Source organism: Ursus maritimus, unplaced genomic scaffold, assembly GCF_017311325.1.
Source record: "Ursus maritimus isolate PB19 unplaced genomic scaffold, ASM1731132v1 scaffold_26, whole genome shotgun sequence".
Lineage (NCBI taxonomy): Eukaryota > Metazoa > Chordata > Mammalia > Carnivora > Ursidae > Ursus > Ursus maritimus.
Window position 1 is genome coordinate 24,872,489 of NW_024425119.1, and position 26,018 is coordinate 24,898,506.

Here is a 26,018-nt window from a genome sequence, read left to right on the forward strand (position 1 = left end):
AGGTTATTATGCTTGATGATATCACTGAGTTCCCTTAATCAATAATCTCATTTTTAATTCTTTTTTCTTTTTGATGTTCAGCTTGGTTGCTTTCCCTTACCCTGGCTTCCAGACCGCTGACCAATTCTTCTGCTTCCCCTAATCCTCTGTTGATTCCCTCTAGTGTGTTTTTTGTTTCAGTTATTGAGTTCTTCATTTCTTGCTGGTTCTGTTTTATATTTTCTCTTTGTTGAAGTTCTCATGAGTTCATTCACTTTTTTCTCAAGTTCAGTGAGTATCTTCATGACTTTATGCAGAAGAGTTCTATGGTGCCCTATAGCACAGTGTTTCCTGGTCACCAGGCTCAGGTATTCAAGCAATATCCCCTGTGTGGGCTGTATGTGCCCTCCTGTTGTGGCTGAGCCATGTTTGCCTTCAGCCCACATGTGGCTGCATAACCTGCCTTGCCTCCTGTGGGTGCACTGGCAGGGTTTAGTCCCTGAGTTGTTGAGGAACCTATATGAGATCTCGGTTGGCTGAGAGGTGGGCAGGGTCAGCAGTCAGGCTAGCTGTCTGCAATTAGCCTCTCTCTTGGTACATCGAAAGGAAGGGCTTTCTCCCTGCAGAGCCCACAGAGGCTTTTGTTGAGGGCCAGTACTGGCAGTCACACTACATATTTATAGTCCGCCTCTGGCTGCAGCTGCAGGCACACCCTATGGTAGAGCTTTCTTCCTGTACAGTCTGCTAAAAGACTTGACTCCTGGAACCGTGGGCAAGCTGGTGTGTAGAATTATCTGCCTCCTCCCCAAGGCAGGAGTTCCTTTGGAATAGCACCATTCCCTGCCAGGGCTGCTTGCAGGATGTGGAGGAGCAGGAGCCTCTTTAGAAGGATGCCTACCAAGGTGGGCAAGCAGGGTTGGAACAGGCATGTGGCAGGGGAATGTGGGGGCAGGGCATGCAGTGCTAAGTGTGGAGAATTTTAGTGCTAGTTCCTGCAGCTGTCCGGCTATCCAGGCTAGGGGAGGGGAAGAGAAATGGCCCCCACCATCACTTTTTTCTTAGAGAAATCTTCTGAAGATCCCTGCTCCTCCAGCATATGTTCTGAGACTAGGAAATAAATCTGCTTCACATACACCCCAGGCACTTTTCAAACTGCTGTTTCTGTGCCCGAATTATTTGTTATCCTGGCTCTTTAAGGTCAGGATCTCAGTTTCCTATTACCTCCCCCCTCTTTTGTTAAGTCCACTGATTTTTAAAGCTCCAGAAGTTAAGCCCCATTGGTTTCCATAGCCAATGTTACAAGGATTTGTCTTCATAGTGAAAGTCCCCAGGGCTTGAGGTACCTGGGGTGTCTGGGGTGGGGCCTGATACTCTTGATTCTCTGTGCTTATGGTATCCCTCCCCTTTGTGGTTTGTCTCACCAGGGGTTTGGTTCCCAAGGAGTCTCTACCTCTCCTTTTCTAATGTGGCCTCATCTCTGCCATTAACTGTGGAAGGTGTGTTCTGCCAGTCTTTGGGTCGTTTTTAGAGTTATTTGTACAGATGTAACTGTTGTCTTTTTGTGTGTCTGTGGGACAGGGTAAGCTGAAGATCCTCCTACTCCACCATCTTAGCCCCTCCCTGGGTCCTGTTTTTTAATTCATTCTGATAATATATCTTTTAATTAGTGTGTTTAGAACATTTACATTTAGTGTAATTATTAATCTATTTGGATTTAGGTCCAACATCTCGTAATTTGTTCCTTCAACATTTTGTTCCTTTATTTCCCCCTTTTCGTTCTTTTGGGTTATTGAACACTTTTCACTTTATTTTAATTCATCTATTGTGGTTTTGACTATTATCTCTGTACAGGCTCTTTAGGAGTTTCTTTAGGAATGTGTGTGTGTGTGTGTGTGTGTGTGTGTGTGTGTGTATACATATATATACACTTATATAAAACTTTTACTTACAGTTGACATTTAATAGTTTCAGGGGACATGTTGAAACCTTATCACTATATAGGTCCATTTATCCTCCCACCTTTATGTCATAGTTATATATTACATATACATAAACTGAAAATTCTGTCAGACGGAAGTTATAGTTCTTGTTTTCAAATGTCAGACATTTTAAAGCATTCAAGAATAGTTTATGGTATATGCCTACTTATTTATGTCATGCTTCCTTTATTCCTAATGCTCTAAGTTTCCTTCTGATACCTTTAGAAAACATCTGTTAGAAATGAATTCTTGGGGCGCCTGGGTGGCACAGCAGTTAAGCATCTGACTTCGGCTCAGGGTGTGATCCCGGCGTTCTGGGATCGAGCCCCACATCAGGCTCCTCCGCTATGAGCCTGCTTCTTCCTCTCCCACTCCCCCTGCTTGTGTTCCCTCTCTCTCTGGCTGTCTCTATCTCTGTCGAATAAATACATAAAATCTTTAAAAAAAAAAATGAATTCTTTTTCTTCTGGGAGTGATTTTTATTTCACCTTCATATATAAAGAGTATTTTTGCTGGATATAGAATTCTGGTGTGACAGTTCTGTTCTTTCTGCATTTTAAGTGTTCTACTTTCTATTTCAATCAGTTTGGCTTCTGGCTGTCCTTCAAATTGTTGGTTCTTCATAAGTGTCATTTGTGTCTTTCTGTTTTTAAGAATTTTTCTCTGTGTTTAGTTTTCAGAAATTTGATTATGGTGTGTATGAGTTTAGACCTTCTTGGGTTTATTCTGTTTGAGTTTTGCTGAGGACTGAGAATGATGAAGACAGGAAGATTTCTGAGGAAGAGACAGTGTTTCATAATTTAAATTCATAAATAATTGTGCCAGTTAAGTATGTTTCCATATTACTTGATTGAGAAGTTAGAATGTCATTGGTAGGAAATACAAACTACAGTAGTATTTTAACTACTGCAATTATTATGGCTTTTCAACAGGGGACTTTTTCAGCCTGTCCATATTATAAACATACTAGTATATTAAGGAATGTTACCTATTGCTAGAGCATAGAGAGACAGCCCTATAAAATCCACTGGGAGATGTTAAAAACATCTTTAGGAATGGTTTTAGTCCTCACTTCATCTTTTAAATTTTTCCAGATTAATTTATATACAAATAAAGTTTGCACTGGGCCATCCAAAAAATTTTCCCATCAGTGTTTCTAATATTGTGGCCAATTTTTTTTTCCTACTGGAATGAGATGTTTCCTGGAGTTTCTAGTGTCCATTTGAGGTTTCATCTGGTGCTGTGAAGACACCATTCTGATTGTGGCAGCTCTTATCCTTGTGGATTTTACAACTTGATCATCTCATGTTTCTTTTTGGAATTTGTCAGGCCAGATTTTGCGTGTCTATGATGGAATCTTTAACTTCTCCATAGATTTATGATTTTATTGTTTTATGTGAGGTCCTTGCATAAGGACTTTGAGTCAAAGAAATCTGTTTGTAGCAAGGGTAGTTCCTTAATTATACTATGTATGCTAGTACATACTTAGCATCCTAGCTTGTATGGTATTTTTTTTTTTATTATTGTTTGTCTCTGTTATTTTAGGTAGTATCAAGCCATCAAATAGTTAATGTAGTCATTGTTTATTAAGGGATATCTGAGAAACTTTTTTTTTTTGCAGTATTTCAAAGAAGTGAATTATCCCAAAAATGATCCAGCTATTACTATATAAGTTTACTTTTTTTTTTTTTTTTTTTAAGCAAGTTGCTCTATCTTAAACAGCCACAGTTAAGTCATTTGATCAGTTTGGCTCCCAGTAAGAAAATTAATTTTATCAGAATAGGTATCAAATATACCTATTGTATATCATGCCTGGTATTGTCACTTTTTGTGCTTACTATAAAGCCCATTAACAAGCAGTAAAGTCAAGATTTGTTCCTAGAGAATTCAAAAGTTTTATTTGGGTCTTGGACACTTCTTGATTTATGGAATGGAGACACAATCATGAGATTTTCGTTCAGTAGGTTGGTTGTTGGGGTAAGAATGTCACTAGTGGATGGTAATATGAAAAGGAGAAAGTAACAATATTTCATAATTACTCAATTAGTAGAAAATGTAGAGTGATTTCCTTTAGCAATAGGGATTTGCGACATGGCAACATTAGGTTTAAAGACCTAGTTTAAGTCCGGAAGATGCTTTAACCAATTTAGTTAGGCCTGTGATTGCTCTGAGGGAAGAAGGATATCTTAGCTACTCAATTAAGGCATAGGATTTAATAATCAGTGGCTCTTTGGTGCCATGTTGTGAAGTTAATATCCCCAGAATACAGCATAACTTTTTCATATTTTAAAAAGAAAGACTCGTTTAGATTCAGGGCTGTCTTCCAGTTAATCTGTCAGTCTCTGTGGATTCTTTTGCCTAGAGGAACCTAAGAGCTTAGTTTGTTTTTTTTTTCTTCTCCCCCTTTTATTTGGGGTGGGGGGGGAACTTACTGAATTATATACACAGTATAGTTTTTTTAATGTCTACATCACCTATCATCTAATCGTATGTAGGAGCCTTAGTGTATTCTGTTTGGAAACAGATCCCGTGTATTATATTTGTAGATGTTGTGTTACAGACCATACAGAAGTATTCTTCAAATAGTGGTCCCAATAATATTATTTACAGGTTGGGACCTGGGATTGTTAGAGGTTCTTAGTACTTGAGTTGTTCTATTAAGCCAAGATAAATTTCATGTCTCTAAAGTCTTTTACAATTTTCTCTAGACTTTCAAAAAATTTTTTTTTATTATTTTCTTTGACTATCTGGTACAACCAATTATCTAGTAAGACATATATGTCTTATTTTTAATTTTTTTTCTTTTTTACTCATTACAAGTCAGTTTGCCCCCTCTTCCCCCTCCCAGTTTTGTTTTTTTGTTTTTGTTTTTGTTTCCTTTTGGTGAGAGGGCTTTAAATAACTTTAAAATTTTACTCTGAAGGATCTGGTGTTTCATACTAGTGGGGTTAATGAGAGATACGGTGGCTATATTATTCATCTATCATTTTAGATAATTCTCCTTGGAAGTTTAGAAAAAGGACAGGGCATTGTTGGATGCCAATGTCTTCCTTGGAGCAGCATCTTGGACAGATATTAGATAATCGTCCTTTTGTGTTTTAGCCAGTACGGGACAGTTGTAACTTTAATGACCCCTTTGCTTATCGTTTTTTCAAGTACCTTTTTCTAAGTCTCTCAAATCTTGGAAGACAAATCTCTTTATTGTTTTATCTGGAGAGCCAGAAATTGTATTAATTTCCAGCTTGTTTAATTTTTAAAGCTCTCTGGAAATGTCGTATATTGAGTATTTTCTAAATTGGCAGTTTTAATTTATTCTGATTAAATCCTCTTATGCAGGTTTAAACTAGCACAGTAGAATCTGTCTTGCATTCTGTAGCAAATTTCTGTCTTCCTAAAGTTGATGAAATCCTTAATGATAGCCCTTAGCTTGAATCTATACCAGAGTTTTAATTTAACTTCTATAGAAGTTCTGGCCTCGTAATTTTACAGTGTGACTTTACTTTTTGAGAAAGCCCTGAAGAAAGGATGGCTCATATAGAAGGTAAAGTAAAACTTAGTATAAAGAGAAAAATTCAAAGATAGTAAATTTCAGAAGGTTAAAGTGTTTGAGAGAGATTATTTTAAAATTACGATTTTGTTTTGAGGTCTCTGCATACTAAGTGAAGAAAGAAGCTAACTGTTGAGTGTTTCATATTTTGTCTGCTAATTTTTTGAGCTCCTCTTAAACATTTATTGATTTTAACATATCAAAAATTTCCCATAATGGCTGGTGTTCTAAGTCATATTTTTTTTAACCATTTACTAAGGAAGCACAGGCGTTAGGATTATAGTACTTCATATAAGAAGCAGTTCCTCCAAAAGAAGGACACTTTGACATAGCATGACACAGAGACCACTCTGGCTGGTCAGTAAGTGTGTGTTGTGAATGGTGTCTCAGGTCACCTGACCAAGCAGAGGCTAGGAAGGATCTCATAGTTAGCAGCTCACAGTCATGGACCACAGAGTACAGACTTAGTAAAGTGACCTTTTTCACAAATAACAAGATAAGGGAATGCTCTCATGAAGAGTATAATTTCTATATAATATAAAATGTATTCACTTGATTTGTATTTTTTTTCCCCATCATAAATTCAGGGTGCTTTAAATACACTCTGATTATGTCTGCAAATCATTTATATATGCTCTAATTTTTTTTTTAATATTATAAATTCACTCTCAAGCTTTTGCCATCCTAACAGAAGCAAAACCGCAAGTGTCTTACATGTTTTTCTGTGTAGTGAACAATCCTGAATGTACCTTAATTTTACAGGCATTCCTTTAGAAATGAGTTGCACAATTGAGAAGGCACTTGCTGATGCTAAAGCTCTTGTTGAAAGATTGAGAGATCATGACGATGCAGCAGAATCTCTGATTGAGCAAACCACAGCTCTCAATAAGCGAGTAGAAGCGATGAAGCAGGTTTGATTTTTCTTTCTTGTTGATTCCATTTTGAAAAAAGCAGTCAGACATTTATGTATTGCTTGAGTCATAAACTTCTTAATTAGTCATTTTTTAATGTTCTATAAAACTTGAAAAGTAGTTTGATCTGTAGGTTTTAATTTTACTTTAGATTATCATATCATTTTGTCATGTCCAGGTGATATATATATGTATGTATATTCTGAAAACTGTTTATTTGATTACTTGTTTTTCTGACAAAGTTGTATATTGTTTAGAAATTATATGAATATATTATGTTCAGAGATATTTGACAAAGATCAAATAATATCTTTTACTAATAGTGACATATTTTGCTCTGTCTCAAGTTTTATAATGTAGAAATGTTTATGTTTTTCTTTATAAAAGTACTTAGGTGATGTTATTTAACAACAAAGTAGTTTTCAAAAGCGATGTAAGGCGATATCTGGTTTATACATTATACAGTTGTTGAATTTGTACTTCCTACCTTAATTTTCATTTAATGCTACCAGTTAAAAAATGAAAAGGGCTTCACTTCTAATTATCCTTATAATATATATAAGAACTTTCTCATATAAGACCTTGTATTTAAGAACTTTCCAGTGGTCCATGGAGTTTAGCTACCATTTTAAAAACCTTCTTAGGATAAAAATTTTCAACTCAAAGAGAATTATACAATTTCTTATATTATGATGGAAATCAGTTGGGGGAAATGTATATTCATAGCCTACTCTTGTGAAATTCATCCATTTTGTAAAAGGAAGCAACCCTGGGATATCGCTTTTAACAAAGCTGCTGGAAATAATGGAGCAAGTTTACTTGTTTTGTTGCCCTAAACAGATTATATATCTCCCTAACTCTCCAGCTTGACTCATGCATTCCAAGGAACATATATATGGTATTGAGTTGTAAAACCAAAGGTGTTTGACAACTAAAGAACAAGAAATGTTATAATGAATACATTACTAAATGGCACATCAAAATGCCTTGAAAATGAAGGAGTACAATTTTAAAGTTAGATTCACATTTATTTATAGTTTTTTTTCCATTTCTCTTGCACATGTTCTTTTACTATTGTTATTGAGATATAATTCACAATACCGATAAAATTAGCCCTTTTGAAGGGCATAGTTCATTGGATTTTAGTACATTCACAGGTTGTGCAACCATACGCACTATCTAATTCCGGAACAGTCTTATCACTCCAAATGCTCACCTCCAATTAGCAGCTGTTCCCTAGCTCTCCCTTCCCTCAGCCCCTGGCAACTAATCTTTCTATCTCTGTGGATGTATCTCTTTGGAACATTTCATATGAATGGAATCATACAGTATGTGGCTTTTTGTAACTATTTTTTTAACGTAATGTTTTTGAGGTTCATCCATGTTGTAGCATGTTAATAAGTTTTTTATTCCTTTTTATTGCTGAATAATATTCCATCATAAGGATATAGTGCATTGTGTCTCTCCATCAGTTGATAGACATTTGGATTGTCTCTATTTGGGAGCGATTATAAATAATACTGCTATGAATATTTGTGTACAAGTTTCTGTGTAGACATATTTTCAGTTATCTTGGGTGTGTGTGTGTGTGTGTGTGTATATATATATATATATATATATATATATATACACATACATACCTACATACATACACATACTTGGGAGTAGAATGAATGGGTCATCGGCTCTGTGTGTAACTTTTTGAGGATCTGCCAGACTGTTTTCCAAAGCAGCTACACCATTTTACATTCCAGTCAACAGTACAATTTCTCCACATTCTGTCCAACACTTACTATTTGACTTTTTGATTAAGGTCATCCTAGTGGGGCACAAAAAGAGACACATAGACCAATGGAACAGAATAGAGAACTCAGAAAATGGACTCTCAACTCCATGATCAGCTAATCTTCGACAAAGCAGAAAGGAATATCCAATGGAAAAAGACAGTCTCTTCAACAAATGGTGTTGGGAAAATTGGACAGCCACATGCAGAAGAATGAAACTGGACCATTTCCTTACACCACACACAAAAATAGACTCAAAATGGATGAAAGACCTAAATGTGAGACAGGAATCCATCAAAATCCTTGAGGAGAACACAGGCAGCAACCCCTTCGACCTTGGCCACAGCAACTTCTAGACATATCACCAAAGGCAAGGGAAGCAAGGGCAAAAACGAATTATTGGGAACTTCATCAGGATAAAAAGCTTTTGCACAGCAAAGGAAACAGTCAACAAAACCAAAAGACAACTGACAGAACGGGAGAAGATATTTGCAAATGTCTTATCAGTTAAAGGGCTAGTATCCAGAATCTATAAAGAACTTATCAAACTCAACACCCAAGGAACAAATAATGCATTCAAGAAATGGGCAGAAGACATGAACAGACATTTCTGCAAAGAAGACATCCAAATGGCCAACAGACACATGAAAAAGTGCTCTACATTGCTTGGCATCAGGGAAATACAAATCAAAACCACAATGAGATATCACCTCACACCAGTCAGAATGGCTAAAATTAACAAGTCAGGAAATGACAGATGTTGGCTAGGATACAGAGAAAGGGGAACCCGTTTACACTGCTGGTGGGAATGCAAGTCGGTGCAGCCACTCTGAAAAATAGTATGGAGGTTCCTCAAAAAGTTATAAACAGATCTACCCTACAATCCAGCAATTGCACTACTAGGGATTTACACCAAAGATACAAGTGTTGTGATCTGAAGGGGCACCTGCACCCCAATGTTCAAAGGAACAATGTCCACAATAGCCAAACTATGGAAAGAGCCCAGATGTCCATTGACAGATGAATGGATAAAGATGATGTGTGTATATATATACACACATATACAATGAAATTATTATGCAGCCATCAAAAATGAAATCTTGCCATTTGCAATGACGTGGGTATTATGCTAAGTGAAATAAGTCAATCAGAGAAAGACAGTTATCATATAATCTCGCTGAGTAATGTGGAATTTGAGAAACGAGGCAGAGGATCATAGGGGAAGGGAGGGAAAAAAATGAACAAGATGAAACTAGAGAGGGAGACAAACCATAAGAAACTCTCAATCTCAGGGTTGCTGGAGTGGAGGAAGGTAGGAGGGATGGGGTGGCTGGTGATGGACACTGGGGAGGGTATGTGTTGTAGGGAGCGCTGTGTATTGTGCAAGAGTGATGAATCATAGACCTGTACACCTGAAACAATATATTATGTATTAATTTTTTAAAAAGCCAAAAAATAAATAAATAAAATAAAATACATTCTGGATTCTAGTGGTTGTGAAGTGGTATCTTACTACTGTATTGAATTGCATTTCCCTAATGACTAGTAATATTAAACATCTTTTTATGTGCTTACTGGCCATTTGTATACCTTCTCTAGAGAAGAAATGTCTCTTCAAAACCCTTGCCCACTTTTTTCCAGCTCTATTGAGATAGAATTGATATATAACATTGTGTAAGCTTAAGGTGTGCAAGATGATTTGATACATATATATATATATTGCAAAGTGATTACCACAGTAGTTAACACCTGTATCACCTCACATAATTACTGTGATGAAAACATTTAAAATCTCTTACTAACTTATAAGCAATAATACAATCTTGTTAACTATAGTCACCATGCTGTACATTAGATTCCCCAGAACTTACCCATCGTGTGTGCCCATTTTTTAATGTATTAAATGTATTATTATTAAGTTAGGATTATTATTATTATTAAGAGTTGTAAGAATTCTTTATATATTCTGGATATTAGACCGTTATCAGATATATATCTGAGATATATACTTTCAAGTATTTTCTCCCCCCATGTTCTTTCTATTAGTATCAGGAAGAAATTCAAGAACTTAATGAAGTTGCAAGGCATCGACCACGGGCCACATTAGTTATGGGAATCCAGCAAGAAAACAGGCAAATCCGAGAACTGCAACAAGAGAACAAAGGTAAGACATATAATCTTAAGATTATATGTAAGAACATGTCATTGTAAAAAACAAAGGAGTTTGACAACTAAAATTAAGAACCAGGAATGTTATAATGAATTATGTTACTCAGTGGCTCAACAGAATGCCTTGGGAATAAAGGAGTGGGCTTTAAAGTTAGATTCGCATTTATTTAAAAACATTTTTCATTTCTTTTGCCCGTGATCTTTTATTACCGTTATTGAGATATAATTCACATACCATAAAGTATACCCTTTTGAAGGACATAGTTCATTGGATTTTAATTAAAATTGAATTTAGTTAAAATTAAAAGACCTGTAATATACAATTGGACTCTTAACTTAGGACCAATTAGTATTTTCAAAAATGGGGAAATGGCCAACTAAATTTCCTTTTTGGTATTCTCATTTCTGATCCATATGCCCAAATCATATGCACTAGTCGTTATCCTTTCCTACTTATGAATGTCTGCCTTGCTTGGAGTCATCTTAGATTCTTACCCTCAATATCCAGTTTGTGCCATTGTTGTTACCTGTGAAGTAACACTTTCCTTCTCTGCAGAACCAGGGCTTTGGTCCCTTGCTTTGGTTTTCATAGTCTCTTGCCTGATCTGTCCTAATTGGCTTCTGTGATTTTAGTCTCTTTTCCCCCTTCAGTCTGTCTCCAACACAGGCATCAGATTCCTTTTTCCTAGACATATCTGGTCGTGTTACTCTTTTGCTTTAGAACCTTCATTGTGTACTTAACTTCCTTATCCAGTCTTTCAAAATCAACTCGAGGCCTTTTACTCTGTCTTCTTCCCGTATCTCTCTTCATGAAACCTTTGTTCTTGCCCTCCTGAACCAGTTCCTGAACACAGCATCTGCTTTCATGCCTCCCTGTGTAGAATGCCCTTTCCTTTATTTTTCAGCTTGAGTGCAAGTTCATCTCAATAATGTGAAACTTGCACCAGTTTCTCCTCACAGACTTTGTTTATATATATATTTAGGTAGAGCTCTGTACTTTACATATTGTAATATAATTAGAGTGTATTTGCTTTCTCCACTAGACTCTGAGCTTCTTGGCCTTTTGGGTATTCCTAATATAGAGCATTATCTGGTACTTAATTATTCAGTAAATGTTTGTTGAAATGATTTTTTTTAAAATGAGCTTTAAATGGTCATTTAAAAAACTTAAAAAGACTCCATTTGGTGTGCTTTCTTTCTTTATGGCAAGAGATTTACACGCTTTCTTTTCAAAACACCCTCTTTGTAAGTTGCTTTTTGGTAAATACAATAGGGAAGAGAATATTTTGTACATCTTTAACTCAAGTTTGAGTAAAATATACTGTTATCCTTGTGATTCTTGATAGAATTGCGTACATCCCTGGAAGAACATCAGTCTGCCTTGGAACTTATTATGAGCAAGTATCGAGAGCAAATGTTTAGACTACTAATGGCTAGCAAAAAAGATGATCCAGGTATAATAACGAAGTTAAAAGAGCAGCACTCCAAGGTAATCCATTTTATAAATATAATTTAAAATGAAAAAGAAGCACAATTGGTTAACTTGTGTTGAGGGTTTTTTTTAAATCACAGGTATCTAACATGATACTGAATATTTCATCTTTCTGGCATTTTCTGCTTTTCCTTATTTTTGTCATTTCTTGTTACATATTTTGTTTGATTTACTCTCTTAACTCCTGTTGTTCCCTAGTAGCTTTAACATATTCTCAAAAATAAACTTTATTTGGGAAGTAAAGGTAAGTATATTCAATTCAAAATCATTTTATAAGGTTATCTGCTTTTAAGAAATATTTCTTCTAATAAATTTGTGTGTTGACATTTGTTGCAAAAACAAAAATTGAAATGCTGAAAAATGTTTTCAGAAATCTGAAACCAGCTAAAGGTAGATTTATTTTTCTTAAGACTGTTTTCTGAATGAGGCTAATTAATCCAGACTGTAAATAATACTGATTATGATGGAAAAACCATGAGGGGCGGGAAGGAAAAGAACCAACATATTAAGATTTGACCCCACCCCACTCTCCGATCACATATCACTTAACACCATTTTTAGAGACGGAGCTGAACTGGGTAGAAATTAGTGTTTTTTCCTCTGTTCATTTTACTTATTACCATCGCTGTGTCTGTTTGCTTTTTGTTTGTCCCCGTGTTCGTTAGCAACTGCTATGAAGACAAGTAGAATAATCCTTTCCTATTTACATTTTAAGCTGAATTTTAACTGCTGGTGTGAAATAAAAATATTAGAATATTGTGATTTCTAGCTATTACTTGCATTGGATAATGGGGAGCTAACTATTATTGGTTAAAACTAACATTATTTAAGAAATACTGTTTTAAGACAAGTTTTTATCATTCTCAATTACTGAAACACATCTTAGAGTCCTTAAAATAATTCTTCCATCTTGGTGCTTGTAAGTATTTTTAAGGTATTAATTATTCTATTAAAATTAAATATCTAGTAAATAGGTCTTTGTGTGACAAGTTTACATATTAAGAGAATTATTAATAGATACCTCTTGTGTCGGTTATATAATAATTAATAAATATGGGTTTAATGTTATCTAATTATACTATTCATCTTCTAACCGAAAGGAATAACCTTGGATGTTTAAGTAGCGGCCTTTTGAATATAAATTTATCTATCATTAATGAGATATCATTATAAAAACATAAATTTAAATGTATAACTTGAGTGTTTCTTTTAAAGATACAAAGATGAATTGACTTAAATTATTGGTAAAATAAATATAATCTTGAGAAATTTCAAAAGGCCTTTATGTTTAAAACCTAAGAAATAAATTTGTTAAGATCTAAAGAGATTGCTCTACCAAAAAATGTTTAGTGTAAGATACTGTGGGTTGCTAGTTCCACTGGGTAGCAGCTATGCCAAAAGCAAGTATTTTCTAGAACACATCAGATTTTACCATTCACTAGAGCAGTTTCATTAATTAGCAAAGTTAAACGTTTCTTAAGGTAGCTGTAAACCATCCTTTATTATGTAGACTGAATTCATCTAAGTGCTGATCCTTCCATAAAATGACTGTTCAGTTACTTGTTGTTAATTCCAACTAATACATATTAATGTTTGTGATTTTGATTTTTCCCAAAAAGGAGACACTTCAACTCAGTTAAACAAACATTTATTAACACTCGCACTGGCTTAGTTTATTAATAATAAGATGAAGAAATAATAAGTTCCATTACTCTGCCATAAGAGCTTATAGTATAAAGGGAAATAGGAACATAATATATAGGGTAAAATGTAATGAATCCTTAAAATAGAGATATGATTTAATACGGGAATACTAGTGGAAGCAAGATGAGTTCTCATGAGGAGAATCTGGGCAAGTATCAGGAAAGAAAGACAAAGTCATCTAAATCTAGCCTTGAATTAATTATGGGGGGGGAGGGTCAATAAGCAGAAGTGGGTGAGCAGAGAAACTAGTATGCTAAAGGTGCAGAAATATGAGATTCCAGGACGTGTTTAGTATTGACACTCTGATGAGCCTGAACACAAAAAAATCTAATAACACATTTAAGGGTAACAAGCAGTTTCACATAACAGCATTTTGGCATAAGAGATCATTTTGAGACCACTGTAGTACAGAATTTCACCCTCACTTAGAAGGTTTTGAGCACAGATTGAAAAATCAATAGAAAGTTTGAGAAGAACTCATTTTTGTCCAAGTACTCATTTTTACATTATTTTTGACCAGATGCCTTTTTGGAAATCTTAAAAAAACAAACATTTCAAACAGTTGGCTAACACGCATGAACTAACACTCATTCAGTTTTTAAATTACGGATAATATCCGTATTAACATTATAATGACTCTGTACTACAGATTGACTTGGTACATCGTAACAGCTCCGAAGGATTCTTCCTTGATGCATCTCGACACATCTTTGAAGCATCTCAACATGGACTGGAGAGGAGGCACTTGGAAGCAAATCAGAATGTACACTAAATAAGACAGTCAACTTTTGGGGTGTGGATGGAAGGGGGGGAGGTCCATTTAAAACATTTTTTGACATTGAATTTTCCTGCCAGTTTAAATCAGCAAATAAATGAAATTGCTTTTAAAAAATATACTGTGCTTTTGATAGCCATGCAGAAATAATTCAGTGTAGAAACTTTAAATCTGTCATTAATTCTCTGTGTATTGTATCACACACAGCCTGTTAGATAATTGCAGGCTTTAAAGGTTGTTCAAGCCAGATTTTCATTTTGTTGCTGCAGAATTTTATGAACAGCTATCCTCTTTGTGGACATCAAAGTGTTCTCTTGGAAGCGATTTTAATCTGATTTCATAAAAACTTTGTTTGAACTATTAAAGGAACAGTTTTTGGTTTTGTTTTTGTTTTTTAAAAATTTTATGTATCTGTCAGAGAGCAGGGGAGACAGCACAAGCAGGGGGAACAGCAGGCAGAGGGAGAAACAGGCTCCCCACTGAGCAAGGAGCGCAATGCGGGACTCTATCCCAGGACCCTGGGATCCTGACCTGAGCCAAAGGCAGACGCTTCACCAACTGAACCATCCAGGCATCTCTAAAGGAACAATTTTAATTCAGATTTTTGATAGTTTGTAGTTCTTCAGTTTGAGTTCTCAATAACTTAAAAATGCCTTTGTTTAGGTTTTATACTATATGTATATGTTAGTAATATATGCTATATTTTCTTTTTTTTGTTATTATTATTGCAGCAGGTCTTTATCGAGCAAATTTGAAATAACCCTAAACAAAATTTACAAATGAAAGGCACTTAAAGAAAGTTCAAGGATTATATTACTGACAGTTCAAGGATTATGTTACTGACACTTCTTGCCTTTCAAACAGTTTTGAAAGCACAGCTCTTGGCCTCTTGTGTTCATTAAAAGACCTAGGATACTTCCCTAAAGATTTTATTGTAATAAATGAACCATCCATGAACTGGGCCATAAAAATACTATTCTGTGTTGAAGTCTTGGGATATTTTTTTCTTATGATTTAATTAGAACAGACTCTGTCCTGAAAAAGTTAGTGGAATCTCGTTTTCTTCTGTTTTAAAGGCAAAGAATTATTTGCTTCTTGTACAGCCTTTTACCCTAAGAGGACACTAAATGAAAAACTGAAGAAAATGTTGGTATTCAGAATTTTTACTCATCATCCTCAGTCTGTTGCTGCAGTTGTCTGTACTTGTTTTTAGACATTTGCTCCCTTTCCAGGGGGAGGAATTTTAATTATTTTTAAAGAACTATTTCAGAATATGACAGATGTTTGTCTTGATGTTATTCTTGCTACCATAATCTAATCCAGGACTGTCCAATAGCACTTCCTGAAATGATGGAAATGTTCTTTATCTGTGCTGTTCAACATAGAAGCCACCAGCCCCACGTGGCTACTGAGCGCTTGAAGTGTCACTAGTGCAACTCAGGGACTGAATTCACTTTTTAAGAAGTGTTTAATTTTATTTAGTTGACATTTATATAGCATCATATTGGATGGTGTAGATTAGTCCTTCTGTTTTGCCTTCTTTCTGCATACTGGCATTGTATAGGTGTCCCCATTAAAATAATATAGGGACCTGCATTTTTGTTGGTTAGAACGTACTAAATGTGTGGTTTGCTAAAGATACTATTTGTTCTACATATTTCTTCCACAGTTTACTAGTTTTGAAGGTTTTGGAGGTCCTCTGATTTTTACAAATCAGATAAATGCAATTACTTAAGAGACAAGTTTATTGGGGGAGTTTTTAGCTTTTGAGTTTTGACCTTAATAAAATCACCCTCAACTGCCAGTGAACAATGGTCTTAGAAGCTGTTTGTTGAAAAAATGATTATTCTCAAGTTTCTGTTGGTTTTTATACCTCCTATCTGTCTCTTTCACTTGACTCTAAGCTCCTTGAAATCAGGGAACATGTCTTGATAGGTTTCATATTCCCGTTTGCCTGGCATGGTGCCTGACATATCATAGGTGTGCAAAAAAGGATAATAGCATGAGATTGGAAGAAATTTATGCTACCTGCTGCACCAAATAAATATGGCTGTTTTATACGTAAGTGATATTTTGAACAGTTTGCAAAGAAGGCCATTTAATATTTTAATACTCAAAAGCAGGCTTCTGTTCATTTTATTCAATATTTATTATCCATTATGTATCAGACACAGGCAAATATAAAGATACAGTTCCTGCTCTCAAGGAAGATTATAATCTGGAAAAGTTTCTAGGTTGGTTTGAGATCAATTTTTAGGCATGGATAATACAGAAAAGATTTGTAAATCATGAAGATGTTAGGGGTAAAAAGATCAAATGTGTCAATAATTTTTGTCCCCATTACTTTGATTAGTATATGTAGGTATAAAAAAGGAAAAAGTGTTGATCATTTGTGGTGAGAAGAATGTGAAATATGAGTAATCTTCTTGCTAGTGGGTTTAGTTATACTGTGCTGCTTATCCTTACTTGTAATCCTAACAGAAATCTGACTTCAAAAGCACATTCATGGTCAGTCAACTTTCTTGTAAATATGTTTGACGTAGTAGTTTCATGTTAAATGGCAATGTGAGAATATTACATTCATGTTAAGTGGCAATGCAGATTTTTTTAAAAGGAGATGATCCAAAAATAAAAATAAAGTATTTCACTGATTTGCAACTCTCATCTCTTTTTTTTTCAGGAATTACAAGCACATGTTGATCAGATAACGGAAATGGCAGCAGTAATGAGGAAAGCCATTGAAATTGACGAGCAACAGGGTTGCAAGGAACAGGAGCGAATATTTCAACTTGAAGTAAGTTTTAAATTGCAAATGTGCGTGAAAACTGCCCATACAAAAAGATTTATGCCAGAAAATACATCCTACTGAAAAATATATGTATACACTTCTCTGAAAAACTGGCAATGTTCTCTTTCTTAACCTGGATACTGGTTATACAGGTATATAATGCAAGACCATTTCCATAGTAATAGAAGAGTCCAGGATCATTAGTAACTTACAGCAATATTTGAGAAAATTAATGTTTTGATCCTACGTTGCTTCCTCTTATTGGGTGAATATGCTTTTTAATTTAGTAATTTAAAAAATTTCTCCATTCTGTTGGAGATCATGATGATGCAGGAAAAACTTTTTTAATCTACAGATTTCTTGGGCACTCGTATTTTTCTAGGGGGTGTAAAAGCTTTTCCGTCCTTTATTTTGTGGTAGCAAAAGCATAAGTCATTGTTGAATAATTCAAATCAGTAGAATAGACTTTTATACTTTAAAAGCTCCATTTTGAAATCATGGTGGCGATATTATTGGTTATAGAGGGCCAGAAGTGATTTCTGTCTCTGAGCGTTCTTTACAACAGGGGTAAGCAAACTTTTTTCAGTAGAGGACCAGAGAGAAAATATTTTAGTCTTTGCAAACCGGACATTCTCTGTTGCAACTACACAACTCTGCCATTGTAACACAAAGCAGCCAATTACACAAAAAAGATTGAGCTTACCTATAGTCCTGTAACGTGTAATTTACAAACAACAGACCTCAAGCCAGGTTGTATGTAGTTTGCTGATCCCTGCTTTGTACCAATGAAACTTAGAAAGTAAGACTAAAGACAAAGTGGTTGAGAATTACAAAAGTTATTTTTAAATGTCTAATTTCTTATAGTAACTAATTTAGAAAAAAAAAAGTTGTTTATCAGTGCTAGATCTAGTCACTTCCCTTCTTGAAAAATACCACGATTCACTCAGCCAGCCCTGTTGCTTTCAAATTCCAGTGAAGACAACAAACCAAACCAGATGGCTTGTCCTGCATTCCATGCTCTTGTGGAAAGGAGTACAAGTACTAAAGTACTAAGACATTCTAGTCCCAGGGTACTATTCTCAGGCTTTGCTGAGTTTATAGAAACATAAATCTAGATGTTATCTTTTTCATCTGTACTGTGAGTGTAAAATAAGGTCGTTTCGGAGGTTCCATCGACAGTCACAGCTGCATAAATAAGAAGGCTTTGCACTGGTGCAAAACACTGAGCACAGTTCCCATCTCTTTAAAAAGAAGTATTCTCTGGATTCAAGTTGTCAACTTCAACTGCATATATGATTTAGTATATGTCTGCTAATGATAGAACTTTGTTGTTGTTGTTGTTGTTTTTGAATGCTAGAACCTTCTGACACACCTTCCTTTGTTTGGCTTAAGATATGTTCGTATTCTTGGGGCTATCTTGCTGACTACATCTTTGTTTTTGCCCTCTTTTAGCAAGAAAACAAAGGCTTGAGAGAGATCCTTCAAATAACTCGAGAATCATTTCTGAACCTTAGGAAGGATGATATGTCTGAAAGTTCATCTTTGTCAGCATTAGTGACCAATAGTGACCTGAGTCTGAGGAAGAGCTGAAGAGCCTGTAAGTCTGTGAGCTTCTTACAAGGCTCCAAATGGTCACTGGGACTGGCCTACTAAAGTGAATGAATTAACAGAATAATCTGTTTCAAGCTACCCTTTGCTTTATTTTTTTCTATAGTATGTACAGTGCACTGGCAATGACATTCTTGAGATAGCAACAAAAAAAATGCATAGTTAATGGTCATAGACTTTATTCCAAAATAAATTTAAAATAGAAACTTTGTTAATTGATGAACAAACTAAAGATTTTCTGAGTGACTGCTGAACTGTCAAGAGCTTTCAGCAGTGCAGTTGGCATTCTGGATGATACCTGGATAAGCATGAATATCCCCAGTAAATGTTTGGGGATTCATAAAATTATCCAAATTTTAAAATACACATTTTGCCACAGTTTTGTGAATGGAAGATTGTCATACTAAATTTTATTTCTCCTCACTGTATCGTGTCAGAGTTAACAACAGCTTTATGTACAATGAGACTTCAGCTTTAATGATTGCCTGTCTACTTTCCCATAAATATAAATTTTGTCAAAGAAAATTCAGTTAGCAAGGCTGTAAGGATGTTTTATATGCACCATAAACAAAAGAGGTAATTTAATTTTAGCTAATTTACCATAATTAAAATAGTCAGCGAACAATTGTCCATAAGTTGTTTAAGTATATGAAATAATCATTTCAGGAATGAAAGAGAAAGAATATTACTTTCTAAGAAAGAAGATCTTATAAGAGACATATTAGTAGGTTAAACTACTCCTTTGGAAGATTAAGTTTTGGTTCTAAATCAATAATGAAGATGAGATTTTTCTCTTCTCTGGTTGATCTTTAAGGATATTATGTAGCTCTTTTAGCTAACAGAGGTGAAACGTTTGATATAGCAAGCTAGGTATGGTCATTTCAAAGTAAATTGAGAATTGCTCTGCCTCATTGAACCCTTTTTTAAAAGTATTCTTAAGAGATACAGGAAGTAAGTTAAAATTTCAAAAAAAAATTGTTTTCTGGATCTATTCTTAAGCTCTATCTCGCCCTCATAACCTGTAAGATTTTTCTTATAACCTCTCAGTCAAAAGGGGAATGGGGGGGGAATCTATGGATTTATAAGTATTTGTTTTATTTTTTACAAAATAATATCCAGTATGTAAATTTTTAAAAGCCACTAGAAATAGAAATGTACTTTAACATCAATTGAAATCTAAATTTTTCTTATTTATTTTGTGATTATAGAATAAAAGGATAAAAGAAAAATGTCACATATGATAAATATACTGATTTATATTAAAATTAGCACAGTAGCAAATTCCGCTTTTGGGTATGTAATTTGTTAAAGAAATATTCACATGGTAATTTTTGTGTATAATTTCATATATTGGTAAAATTCAAAACTGCTTTTCACTTTGGAATTTTTCTATCTTAAGTTTGGGGTAAGTGGGGTCGATGGGGCTGACTGCAAAGGGCTACTGGCCCAAACACTGAATAGATTTCTTTCCTCAGAGGCCTTAATTGATATTTTATAAATGACAGTTTTTATTTTTAAACTTTTCTATTGGTTTTGGGGGAAGTATCTGTTAATTCATTCATATAGTTTTAATCCCAAATCAGAATTAAAGAAAATAAGCTACACAGTTGAGATTAAGTCTGAGGCAATTCATTGAGGCAGCTCTATTTCAAAATGTTACTTGTTACTTGATAATTATTTTTATAAACCAAGTTAATTTATTCTTGGTCTTACTTGGATATAATTTTAAGATCTTGGTGTTTAAAGACATTTACTTTGTTATATAGCAACTGTTTTCCATCCATACTTTTTTTTTTTTAAAGCAAAACCTTAAATTTATGTCAGAGAGTGTGTACTGCATGGGAGCCTATTTTATCAATAAAGATGAATGGCTGAAATTGATATGGTCTCCAAGTTAATTTGAGAACAACGCCTATATTTATTCTTACATATAGTTTATCTTTATGGCATTTTCTCTCTTACCATAGAACTAGTACTTAGCAACAACTTCTATCTGTATTTCTTAGGAATTGGCCAGCAACTTATTCCTGATCCTGCAAGCCTTTTTATTATATGTGGTGGGTTTGAGAGTGTCCCCGCAAAGGTATGTCCAGGTTCTAACCTCCTGCACCTATGAATGTGACCATATTTTAAGTTTTTGCAGATTTAAGGATCTTGGGATACGATTACCCTAAGTCCAGGATGGGCCCTATCTATCTCCAGTGACTGGTATCCTTAGAAGAGAGAAGGATATTTGAAACAGAGGCATGAGGAGAAAGCCATGTGAAGACAGAGGCAGAGAGTTATGCAAGCCTCAGGGCCCTATGGTACCACCAGAAGTCAGGAGAAGGGTATGGAATGCATTGTCCCTCAGAGCCTGCAGAAGGGGCCAACCCTGCTTGATTTCAGACTTCTGGTCTTGATTTTTCAGAACTGTGAGAGAATAAATTTCTGCTAAGCCACCCAGCCTGTGGTGATTTGTTATGACAGCCCTGGAAAACGAGTATCTATCATCTATCCACTATACTTTTTATTTTATATCGGAAATACAATTCTAAAAAACCAATTACATACAACCTCACAGATAAAGTGTTATTGTTATCTGCTCAAATTGATATTCTTTAATATAAAGGTGACTTCCAAAATTTTTTATTTCTAAACTGTCTCAATGATTGGAAGATCATAGATCCATAACTCAATTTTTGGTGATCTCTACCGGTATTTTCTTATGGTCAGAGTAAAATAGGAGTGCATTTTTCAGTGAAACATCAATGAAGTATAACTTCTAATTGGAATTTGAAGGGGCTCTCTTTTTACCTCAGTGGCTGCTTTTGTTCTTTCTTCTGACTTAAAATTAGAGAGCCCCAGGGCTCAGTCCTTATTTCTATTCTGTATTCCTACTGACTTCCTTGGTGATCTCATCCAGTCGCATGACTTTAAATACCACCTGTAATGCTGATGACTCCCAAATTTACAGCTCTCATTAAACCTCTCATTGACTCCAGACTCCTTCAACTCTATCAAAGAGAGATCTCAGACTCAACATGCTCAAAGCAGTCTTACTCTCCAGCTATCTCAGCTGATGACAACTCCATCTTTTCAGCCGCTAAGGCCAAAAACCTTGGTGGCATCTTTGACTCTACTTCCTATCACACACCCAAATCATCAGCAAATCCTATTGACCCCCTCTTCTAAATAGATCAGAATCCTACCATTTCTCACCGTCTCCACTGCTTCCCCAGGTTAAAGCCACATTATGATAGGTGCTACAGTGAACAAATTAGATTCAACCTAAATATCATACAACAGGGAAATAGTTTATGTCCAGATCATTAATTTACTCTCAGTATCTACCCAGTACAGTTTATTATATACTACAGCTTAAAGATTTTAGCAACAGGAACAAAAATATGTACCTAAATTTACATAACAAAAACCTTAATACTAAATTGCACATATAATTACAACTATGTAAAAATCAAATGCATAGGGGGAAATGTCCAGAAGCAAATAACATCAGTATACTTCCAACTAAGTCTGTTGTTTTACATACACTAGCCAGTTACAAAAATCTTTGGTTTGCAGGCAACAGAAACTCTCTTTGTATAGATGTCATAATTTATTCAACTATTTCTCCTACTGATATTCAGACTGTAATTTTTGCTAACATAAAACAATGCTTCCTTTAACATCTATGTACATATTTTATGTACTGTACCTATTTTTGGTGTATAAATTCTCAAAAGTTTGTTAGGTTATGTTCCTTTTTGTTACAATTCATCTTTTACATAAAGGAAAAAATAAATGTACATTGTTAAAAATCCAGCATACAGAAAATATTACAGTTCAAGGCCAGTATCTTCCTACAACCTATGTATTCCCGGAGGTAATTACAAGTTTCTTGTGAATCAGAAAAACTTAATCTATAAATGCTTTTAAACATGTGCGCGCACACACACACACACACAAAATTGGAATCTCAAATACACCTTGGTTCATCAATTTTTTTTTCAGTTAATGATATCCGTTGCAAGTTTTTTTTTTCCATGTGAGGACAAAAGGAGTAAACCTACATAAAAGGAAAAGCATAAACCCACAGCTTTGGAATAACTAAAGCCTTCAGAAAATTCACTGTATTGAAATCAGTATCAGTAGGTAGAACTGGACCCAGAGTAAAAACATCCTGATCTTGAAGCAAAGGATATATACTTCTTGGGTGTCAGACATTGCTAGGAAAGCTACATTTGGGCTTTCTATAAAACGAAGAAGAAAGCTGGTTAGAATCGGTGTTACAAGAGCTTGTCCCTGTCAAGTGGATAACCTCAAGCCTCAGCACATTGCTTCTGTGTGTATACACAGTTCAAGATGAATAGGGCTAGCCCTTGGCTACTTTAAAATGCCAAGGATTTATCAGCTTCATCCCAAATTTCAGCACCACTCAGTGGTCAAGTACTCAGTGCTATCAAATCACAGGTTGATGCAAGATGAGATCAAGTGAATGAATTTCTCAAATGTTAACTTCTGGAATATGTTCATTTTAAGACCTATCTCTAACTGAAATTTAAATAAAAACTCTATATAAGGATTTTTATTCCTGGTCATGCAGACTCTAGACCTATAGAATATAAGAGGTTTAAGAACATCATTCAGGAGAAAATTCAGTAGAGAATCACTGGTACAGGAATTCAGGAGGGAGAGCTGGTTTGGAAGAAGAGTAGCTCTACTTGTAAAATGGAAGACTGTCCTGTGTTGAAAAACTTTCAGGCATTTTTTAAAAGATTTTAATTATTTGAGAGAAAGAGAGCATGGACAAAGGGAGAAACAGACTCCCCGCTGAGCAGGGAGCCCGACGTGGGGCTCCATCCCAGGACCCTGGGATCATGACCTGAGCCGAAGGCAGACACTTCACCAACTGAGCCACTTAGGCACCCCAAAACTTTCAGGCATCAATAAGCAAGATGAGTTGGGTTTTGTTTTTGTTTTTGGGTTTTGTTTTTTTTTTTTTTTTTCAGAGAAAAGCCTTTAATTCTGTCCATGAGAGTAGTCCTCTAGAACCCTAGGCCCAGCCCTCGAAATACATATATTTCAGTTTTAAGCAATTTGATAGATGGTCTCCTCCAAATGAGGCAGCTAGTTTATTTTAAAAAGGTGTTGGGGTGCCTGCGTGGCTCAGCTGGTTAAGTGTCTGACTCTTGGTTTCAGCTCAAGTCATGATCTCAGGGTCATGAAACTGAGTCCCGCGCCAGGCTCAGCACTCAGCGTGGAGTCTGCTTGGGATTCTTTCCTTCTCCCTCTGCCCTTCCCCCTGCTCATGCACTCATCGCCCAAAATAAATTTTAAAAAACCAAAATCATTGAGGTCCAGTTCAATTGCTGAAAACACTGGAGAATTGGAGAGCAAAGGCACACCTAATGTGTTTCAACTATTTCTTCCACCTGCATCATTCTCTGATCTTCCACCCCCTTCCTTAAAGCTCCCAGACACAGGCATCCATGCCCTGCCCAGTGCACCCACCACAAGTTCAGGCAGGCCAGAGAACATGCAAACCAGTCCGGACAACAGAGATACCATTAGCAGGAGGAGCCAGGTGAATAAGCCTTCTAGCTCCTAAGAACGTCAAAGTAAAAAGGTTATTGTGGCCATCCTTTTACCTCCTTCCAAGGGAAGGAATTCACCCTGGGGGCAACAGTCAGATATGTTATACTTGCATAGAGTATACTTGTTTACTTGTGTAGAATATGCTTGTATATTATACTTGTATACTCTGGAACAGAAGGAAAGAATTTGAGGACCACAGCTTGTGGATCACTCAAGTGTTCTGACCCACCTGCCAGGGCACAATTGCTAAATTCTAGGAGCTTGGGAGGAAATGAAAAAGAAAGGTAAATAAAAAGACAAGGTATGCTCGGAGTAGTTTTACAGTACAGATTAAATTTAATGAGGAAGACAGACAATAAAACAGAACAACCATATGATCTATTAATCCCACTTCTGGGTATATAGCCAAAGGAAATGAAAAGCGAGACCTTGAAAAAAATGGCTAATTCCCATGTTTACTGCAGTATTACTCACAATAGCCAAGACAGGGAAACATCCTAAGTGTCCATCAATGGATGAATGGATAAAGATGTGGCATTCATTATATATATATAGTGAATATATATATATAATGAATATATATATAATGAATATATTATATATATACATAAATTATATTTGAATATTATTCAGCCATGAGAAAGAAAGAAATCCTGCCATTTCCAAAAACATGGATAGACCTTGAGGGCATTATGCCAAGTGAGAGAAGTCAAGAGAAAGACAAACACTGGATGATATCACGTCTATGTTGGAATCTAAAAAACCCAAATTCCTAGTAACAGAAAGTGGAATGGTGATTACCAGCAGCTGGAGGTGGGAGAATTGGGGAAATGTTATCTAAGGAAGGAATGAACTCACAATTAGTAGATAAAATCTGGAGCTCAAATGCACTAGGAATTATGGTCAACAATACTATGTTATAAACTTCAAGGTTGCCAAGAGACTAGATCCTGTTTTCACAAAAAGCATGATAATTATGTGACACGACAGAGGCATTAGCTCACTCTATGGTAATCATACTGTAATATATAAATATCAAATCAACATACTGTACACCTTAAACTTACATAGTGTTGCAGGTCAATACATCTCAATTTTTATTTATTTTTATTTATTTTTAAAGATTTTATTTATTTGAGAGAGAGAGAGACAGCCAGCGAGAGAGGGAACACAAGCAGGGGGAGTGGGAGAGGAAGAAGCAGGGTCCCAGCGGAGCAGGGAGCCCGATGCGGGGCTCGATCCCAGGACCCTGGAATCATGACCTGAGCCGAAGGCAGATGCTTAACAACTGAGCCACCCAGACGCCCCAACATCTCAATTTTTAAAAAACTAACAACATCCTTTCTGGATCAAAACGTGAAAAGCTGAGAATCGGTTCACTAACCCCATCAAGCACCGAAGTGAAGGGCTGCAAGGACTGGCAGGGCACACGGGGGAGACTCCACTGGGGGATCTCCACAGAAAAGGGAAGGCCTCAAAGCTTCTCCGTAGGCTTTCAACCCCACTACATGGAACGCACTCAGCCTCCTTGTGGTTCGGTTACTCCTACTCATCTTCCAAGTCTCAGCTTAAGTGTCATTTCAGGGAATTCTTCCCTGGCATCCCGGCTTCCATGCCCTCGTCCATTTTAAATTTCATCGTGTACAGCACCTCCTCTAACTACCCTGTATCCGTCCTGTCGCACTCTAAACCCTGAAGCGGGGGC

At 35.7% G+C, this 26,018-nt stretch overlaps 1 protein-coding gene across 3 annotated transcripts in view; it reads left to right on the top strand.

The window, feature by feature from the left end:
• Positions 1–21,178, top strand: part of FGFR1OP2 (FGFR1 oncogene partner 2) — a 31,826-nt gene extending 10,648 nt beyond the window's left edge. Inside the window, exons 2-8 of one of the 3 annotated variants that reach the window (XM_008693152.2) lie at positions 6,268–6,416; positions 10,247–10,364; positions 11,716–11,858; positions 14,215–14,328; positions 17,021–17,134; positions 18,581–18,725; positions 20,743–21,178. In XM_008693152.2, the coding sequence (XP_008691374.1) occupies positions 6,282–6,416; positions 10,247–10,364; positions 11,716–11,858; positions 14,215–14,328; positions 17,021–17,134; positions 18,581–18,718 (762 nt within the window). In that variant the 5' untranslated portion in view covers positions 6,268–6,281 and the 3' untranslated portion in view covers positions 18,719–18,725; positions 20,743–21,178. Of the gene's footprint in view, positions 1–6,267; positions 6,417–10,246; positions 10,365–11,715; positions 11,859–14,214; positions 14,329–17,020; positions 17,135–18,580; positions 20,618–20,742 lie in introns of those variants that run through there. The other 2 variants (XM_008693151.2, XM_008693153.2) reach the window with 2 other exon arrangements.
• Positions 21,179–26,018: the final 4,840 nt, after the last annotated feature.